Here is an 8049-nt window from a genome sequence, read left to right as displayed (position 1 = left end):
TTGGAGGTGCAAGGGATAACTTGTTTGCATTTTGGAGGGGTTGCTTGCTATTTTCAAAGGAGCCCTACTAACACATGCGAAAAGGAGGGTGCTAAGGTATGCGTGTTTGAGTTTAGGAGGGATTGCTTGCTATTTTCAAAGGAGCCTTACTAGCACATGCGAAAAGGGATGCTATATTCTTAAGGGAGAAGAAGAATTTGAAGTCATAAGTTAATGTTATGTGCAACGTTCTAACTCACAAGTGACATAAAACGAGAGCAAAGGGATTCACACACGTCCGCCGGACAACGATCGTATAAATTATACCGTGGATACAATGGCGTTTGTGCAGAGAAGCAGAAGAAGAAGAGCCATGCCTCTCTACGACTGCGTGCTGCTGCTGAAGCCCTCAGTGGATAGGAAGAGCGTGGTGAATGTGATGTCCACGCTGGGCCGCCTCGTCTGCGCTCACAATGGTGTAATCACAGATGTCAAGTCCTTCGGCACCATCTACCTCGCCTACTCCATCAAGAAGCTCAGCGAACGATTCGACCAGGTGTCTACCTTTTTTCCTCTCCTTTTCCATGTTTTATGTTGTAGCTTAGATCCATAGCGCACCTGCTTAGTGCTGCATTTTGTAATTTACGGCATGTCTTAAAAACAAAGGTTTAAAAAAAGACAGTTGGAAACACTTCTTTTTTTTTTTTGAAAACTTTTTTTGGGGGCAGTACAGAAAATTCTTGCATTGTGAGAAAATTTCTATTTGAAATCCCAAGTCTTAAACCCGCATGATTTGCAAAAACCCTCTATGTGGTGTTCACATGTGAAGGCTGGGCTGATACCTGGCTTAAGAAATTCATCTTGGCGTCTTTAGTCGAAGATGGCCATCTCTTGTCTGTTTCGCTCTTAGGTGGTTTGAGATTTCCATGGAGCCTATTTGAACCATACAACAAGTACGGTGTGTACCACAGGAGTATGGAAATAGTGTATATTTAGTATCATGTATGCATACCTTTTTATTTCCTAAAGTCACAGTTTCAAGATACAAGCTTCATGGGCATCACATGCCAGATTTCCAATGGCATTCATGCAAACACGTTTTGTCGAATTCGGAGTTGCTTACAAATCTTTTGTCGCGTACTTTCCAATCCCCAATGACTTGCCACAAGCAGCTATGCTCCAATGGCATCCATACACAAGCATGTGTGTTCCGAGCCGAGACTCTAAAGGTCAACCATGTGGTTTAGAGTAGGTTAAAAGAACTCATAGAAGCTCTTACTAGTGAATTCGATGTAGTTTGCCAGATTTCCAATGACATTCATGCAAACACGTTTTGTCGAATTTGGAGTCAATTACAAATCTTTTGTCGCGTACTTCCCAATCCACAATGACTTGCCACAAGCAGCTATGCTCGAGTGGCATCCATATACAAGTACGTGTGTGGTAGGGTGAGACATAGTAGACTTCAATGGTCAAGCACACAGATGTAGAGTCGGTTAAAAGAACTCATAGAAGCTCTTACCAATGAATTCGATGTAGTTTGCTGGCACCAATCAACTTTAGGTCGAAGTGTCGGCAACATAAATACTCTCAAGCATTTTCAGAACATACAGATCCATAAGATAGCGTCCATACAGGTACAGGTGTTGGACAACAACATGGTAATCATGTGCAGGTTGTATCAAAGGTTGGAGTAGCATATAAGCACGTAAATGAACATGTGTGGACTGGTTTGGCTGAAAAAAATGGTATTTTTCTTTTTCCTTCTTCAAATTGTGCCAATTTCCCACGAGAGAGAGAGAGAGAGAGAAGACTCTTTCCATACTTGCAGATGGTGGCGTGGTTTGGCTAAAAAAATGGTATTTCCTTCTCCAAAATGCGCCAATTTCCCATGAAGGGGGGGGGAGAGAGAGAGAGTAGACTCTTTCTATACGTGCAAATTGTAGCCATTGGGCCACCTCACCTGAGGCCACACCTCTCCCGTAAGTGCAGAGGGTGTCCATTGAGCTGTCCACACCAAATTATGAAAAGGGCACTTGTTTATAAGAGCCTAGCCGGCCGCTAGCTAATAAATGTCCAAACTCACTTATAACCTACCCGGCCATACTTTAATGAAGTGTGAACTTGCAAAAGAGAAAAATGAGCAATAACTCTAACAAGTATAAACAAAGAGTTTAGAGTCATACCTACCACTTGTCTAAGCCCACAAGCAAGCTTAGAATACATATTCATGCGCATGGTTCAGGGGAGTGCGTTCCCTATCCATAAACTACACGTACAAGTCTTGCAGCTTATGGTAGTGCTACGTGTGAACAAGATCTAACCAAGGACACTCTTTCGCGTGTGGTTTTTCCCCTTGGATATTCAGTGTGAAAGGACACTCTATCTATTGCTTTGTACTTTCATATTATTATTATGGATGGATATATGTGGAAAGTTGACTCTATCACCTCCGTTGATTCTCACTCTCAACATTTGTGTAATGTGTCTTATCTCCATCTATGTGTGGCTGTCAGTTGAAACCCTAACTCTCTTTGTGTGTGGTTGTGGGCTTTCCAACATGTGGTATCAGAGCTTGTCTCTCTATTGGCCCGCTCGCATTCGATTTGCTGCCTTCAGCTTGATGCCTTCGACTTCCTGCTTTTGACCTCTATGATTGCAATTTCAGCCCACCTTCCGCTGCACTCAGCCTCCCTTGGCGGAACTAGTGCGAGGGTTCCACCTCCGCCCCTTTCTTCCAGTTGACTGGGCAGCTCTAGTGCGGGGAAAGCCATCGCCGCCTAGCCAGTGGGCGGTGCTCAGCCCACTCTTGGGTGTATGTGGCGAGGGGACATTTTCCTTGCGGTTTTAGCTCCTTCGTCCCGTCTCTGTCGTTGTCCTCACCCGTCTTGCTGCTTGCACCAGTGGGGAGCTTTAGCCCCTTTGGGCAACACCACCGTCGCCACTCAGCCTCTTTGGGCGACCACCATTGCCACTCAGCCCAGCCCAGCAAACATAGGGCTGAGCTGCCCATTTGCTATCTCGGCTGCTATGGCAGTCAAGTGTGTGCTTTTGTGCAGTAGAAAAGAGAAGACAACACTACAGATCTGTAGCTCTTTGAATCTGTGATATTTATGACCTTTCAGCTTGCAGATAAAACACTATAGAGCACACACATTTTGGGCCTTTTTTGAAATTCATGCAATTTAGTACAAATTGGGCCCCAATTTAGCACAAATTGGGGCCAAAATTGTATGAATTTGGGGCGTTTCTGTTTGGAGATGTTAGAAGTCGTCTCCTGTCTTTACCAGACACACCAGGGCCTCTGTTGTGGGTGTGCCCGCCCATTGTAGGTGTTTTCTCATTTTTCCTCACTCCTCTTATTTTTTCCCATTTTTCCCATTTTTCTGTGGCTTGGGGGGGTAGTCCTGAGCTGGCAGGCGCACACATCTTTTGGTCGACTGTACCCGACTGTAGTCCAGAGCTGGCCGACTCATGTTTGCTGGTCGACTGGTCTATGTGGCAGGTCGTGGAGATATTGTACGTGTCGGCTGCCTCTGGAGCAGGCCGACTGCTGCCTAGGGTCCATATATAATGGATCCCCACAGCCCCTTGTCATATCATCTTGTATCACTTCGGGATCTTGTGTATATATGGAAGGTTATGATGGAGTCTGTGCTGGAGTCATATGACCTTGTTGATTTCATCGTTGTCTTGGTTCCACGGCCGGAAGCGGAGGAAGGGGAGTTACAGTCAACCAGAAAGGACCGCTAGACACAGGCACAGGCACATATGTGGGATCTTGTCAATGCCAGGGTCTGTTCATTTATCTTCCTCAACTGCACACCGCAAGTAATCAATCATGTAAAGCATATGACGCTGGCCAGAGGCATATGGCAGCACTTGGCTTCTCTTTATAACAGGGTATCGCCGATGAAGAGAATTTCCTTGGAAGTACAGATGCGGGTTATGAACCCTGCAAAGTGGTCGACGATGCGGGAGCATATTAACAAGCTGCCTGCCCTTCAGCAGGAAGACCTCCAGGCTGGGAAGGAGATATCATCAGAAGATATGGCCATTACTTTACTGTCCCACTTGCCTTCTCAGTATTCTGCTTTCTACTCCTCTTAGATTACTAGTGACAGGCTCAGCACCATTACATGGGAGGAGCTTGTGCCCATGGTCTTGGACCAGGAGGAACGATTCACGAACCCTCCTCACAGCGGAGGTTTGGAGGCCTTAACTGGCCAACGGCTGAAAGGCCGGAATAACAACAAGGGCAAAGGGAAGGCTTTGTTAGAAGTCATCTCCTGTCTATTTGTATACACCAGGGCCTCTGTTGTGGGTGTGCCCGCCCGTATATCATTTTTCCACACTCCCCGTATTTTTTCCCTATTTTTCCCATTTCTTCCTAGTGGTGGGAGGGCTGCCAGGTGATGCCAGGAGCACCCCAATGCTAGTCGACTGGACTTTCTTCAGGCGTGGGCATCAGGGTTGCTGGCCGATTGCTTTTGCACTAGTCGGGGGCATCAGGCTGCTGGCCGACTGCATTTATGCAGTCGTGGGATTTTCTCCAGTCGTGGGCACTCTTTGTAGCTGGCCGACTGCCCTCATGGAGTTGTATATATTGCCCCTCAGCCCCCACCACTTCCTCATTCAGTATTTCCGGGATCTTGTGTATAGAGAAGAGTTTACAGACCTATCTCTCTGTGTTTCTTGTGCTGATTATTTTCTGCAGTCTACTTGCTCTTGTCTACCCAAGTTTGGTTATCATTTCCGCTGCATATTCTGACATGGTATCAGAGCCCTAGGCTCTAGGAGATCTTGGGCGTTTTTCTGAGCAAGAGGGGGAGCAACAGGTTGTTGATTGGTGGACTGTTTCGGGCTGAACGGGAAGAGAAGGTGTAAGAGGAAGGCGGGCAAAGGTGCTGGACAGCCACTTGCAGATTTTCAGATTTTTTTTCCCACCCACCCACCCTTTCAGGTTACTCTCCGCGATGGTAGATTTACTAGAGATGGCTGAGAAGCACGTGAAGATTCCGACTCTCCCCACGTTCCCAGTGGATCGTCAGTTGGACGGGTCCAATTACGGCATCTGGAAGGTCATGATGGAGTCAGTTCTGGAGTCATATGACCTTGCTGATTTTATTATCATCGGGGTGCCACGGCCGGAAGCTGAGGAAGGGGAGTTATTATCGACGATGAAGGACCGCGAGGCACAGGCACACATGTGGGATCGTGTCAACACCAGGGTCCAGTCATTTATTTTCCTCAATTGCACACCACAGGTGATCAACCATGTGAAGCACATGACGCTGGCGAGAGGCATATGGGAGCACTTGGCTTCTTTGTACAACAGGGTGTCACCCATGAAGCGGATATCCTTGGAAGTGCAGATGCGGGTTATGAACCCTGCAAAGTCTTCGACGATGCGGGAACACATTAACAAGCTGCAGGCTCTTCAGCAGGAAGTCCTTCAAGCTGGGAAAGAGATATCATCCGAAGATATGGCCATCACGTTACTTTCCCACTTGCCTGGTCAGTATTCCGCTTTCTATTCCTCGTTGATCACGAGTGGCAAGCTCAGCACCATTACTTGGGAGGAGCTTGTGCCAATGGTCTTGGACCAGGAGGAACGTTTCACGAACCCTCCTCACGGCGGAGGTTCGGAGGCCTTAACTGGCCAACGATCGAAAGGCCGTAATACCAACAAGGGCAAAGGGAAGGCTTCACCGGAGAAGTCTTCCGAGAAGAAGCCTGATCCAGAACGAGAGAAGCTGAAGGCCGAAAGATCTTGTAATGATTGTGGCGAGAAAGGCCACTACTGGAGGAAGTGCCCTAAGCGGACAGGGAAGAGTGCTGATTCCTCAGCCTCAGCTGCGAAGACTCCGGCATTTGTGCACTTGGAGATGGTGGACTCCGATGCTTCATCATCTTCGAGCGAGGAGGCAGTTGGCTTCACCGCGAAGGATACCCGGGAATGGATTCTCGACAGTGGTGCTTCCAGGCACATGACTCCATCCCATGACTTCTTTCTGGATCTGAAACGGCAGTCAGGTCGTATCTTTATTGGCGATAACTCCACTATTCCGATTCATAGTGAGGGCCGGATGGAGATTATTCCCGACGGCAAGGGGGGCAAGCATGCTTCCCGTGTTCTTTATGTCCTTGCTCTGGGTTTTCATCTTCTGTCAGTGCATGAGGTATGCAAGACTGGCTTTCGGGTGGAATTTGAGGAGCATTCAGTTGCTCTAAGGGACCGTGAGACAGGCAAAGTTGTTTGGGAAGGCGGTGTGGAGAATGGCATCTACAAGCTCTCTGCACTCTCCTCACTGACAAGCTCTCAGGTCGGAGATTTGTGGCACTTTCGTTTTGGCCACTTAAATGTGGATGCTTTGCGGCGCGCCTTCCGGGACCAGATGGTGGTTGGCTTGCCAGATGTTGGTAATAGGCAAGGACGCTGCAGTTCTTGCATACGTGGTAAGCAGCACAGGGAATCCTTTCCGAAGTAGGCTTCCAGGCGGGCTTCGAAACCATTGGAGTTGATTCACACTGACTTGTGTGGACCACAGCAGATACCATCCTTGGGAGGATCTCTCTACTTCATGTTGCTTGTTGATGATTGTACCAGATTCACGTGGGTCTACTTTCTTTCCCAGAAGGACCAGGCTTTTGCTCGGTTCAAGGATTGGCACGTGATGGTGGAGAAAGAGTCTGGATTTCAGGTCAAGACTCTCAGGGCTGACAAAGGAGGTGAATTCTCCTCGACTGTATTTTTCCGGTTTTGTGCAGATCATGGCATCAAGAGGGAATTGGCCAATACCGGATCGCCTTCGGAGAATGGAGTTGTTGAACGTAAGAACAGGACTGTGGTGGAGATGGCGAGGACCATGCTGGAGCATCGTGATCTTCCTCGTCCACTTTGGGGTGAGGCTGTGGCAACAGCTGTCCATACCATTAACCGCTCTCCGACGACTTCTGTACCCCATATGACTCCATTTGAGGCATATTTTGGCAGGAAACCCGATGTCTCGCACTTTCGTGTCTTTGGGAGTGACGCGTATGTACATATTCCGAAGAAGCAGAGGGGGAAGCTTGACTCCAAGTCCCGCAAGTTGGTATTTGTGGGGTATAACTCTCTTTCCAAGGGATACAGGTTGTATGATCCAGAGAGGAACAAGATTGTTGTCAGCCGGGATGTGGTCTTTGACGAGCATGTTCCAGCATCCACTGTCGAGGAGCCGCCACTTCTTGGAGATCCAGAGGAGTCTGATGATGATTCCCAGTCTACCACTCCAGTTGATCCACCTCGGTCATCACAAGAGGTTAAGCCCGCAGCTGGAGTTGAGCCCCCGCGACCACAGGAGGCTCCACGATCTGTTCGAGTACCTAGGTGGTTGTTAGACACCCTTCGGGAGTCAGGTGTCACGGAGCTACTCTCCGAGTGGACCACAGAGGACGGCCCTCTAAGATCACATCGAGTCCGAGATAAAAGCAACACGGCGGAGCTTCTTCAGGTGAACTATGCTCTGATGTCTCGTATCATGCGGGATAAAGAGCCCACTTCCGTAAAGGAAGCCCAGCCATGCAGGTGGAACTTGATGCCATCGAGAAGAACAACACTTGGGAGTTGGTACCGAGGCCGTCGAAGCGGTCAGTCATTGGTGTCAAATGGGTCTTTAAGACCAAGTACGCGGCTGATGGGTCGGTGGACAAACACAAAGCCAGGCTCGTGGCTAAAGGTTATGCTCAGCGGCCAGGCATTGACTACGAGGATACCTTTGCACCGACAGCACGGATGACCACGATTCGGACCGTTCTTGCCCTTGCTTCTTCTCAGAGGTGGCCCGTGTACCAGATGGATGTAAAATCTGCGTTCCTTAATGGTGACCTGCAGGAGGAGGTGTACGTTGAGCAGCCTCCAGGCTTTATTGTTCCAGGATCGGAAGGGATGGTTTACAGGTTACGTAAGGCCTTGTATGGTCTTAAGCAGGCTCCCAAGGCTTGGAATCAGAAGATTGATTCCTTCTTTATTCGAACTGGATTTCAGAGATCGGTTGCAGATCCGAACCTGTATCTCTTTCGGGAACG

General features: G+C 48.5%; 1 protein-coding gene across 1 annotated transcript in view; it reads left to right on the top strand.

Annotated features, from left to right (window-relative positions):
• Positions 1–289: 289 nt before the first annotated feature.
• The window catches only part of LOC147637784 (uncharacterized), a 47749-nt gene continuing 39989 nt past the window's right edge, over positions 290–8049 (top strand). Inside the window, exon 1 of the mRNA XM_086799620.1 lies at positions 290–535. Coding sequence (XP_086655746.1) covers positions 317–535 — 219 coding nt within the window. The 5' untranslated portion in view covers positions 290–316. The remainder of the gene's footprint in view (positions 536–8049) is intronic.

The sequence above is a fragment of the Cibotium barometz genome, chromosome 6, assembly GCF_041138505.1.
Source record: "Cibotium barometz isolate CiBa-2024 chromosome 6, ASM4113850v1, whole genome shotgun sequence".
Taxonomy (NCBI): domain Eukaryota; kingdom Viridiplantae; phylum Streptophyta; class Polypodiopsida; order Cyatheales; family Cibotiaceae; genus Cibotium; species Cibotium barometz.
The sequence above is the reverse complement of the archived record's forward strand: the minus strand, read 5'-3'. Positions and strand labels throughout refer to the sequence as shown.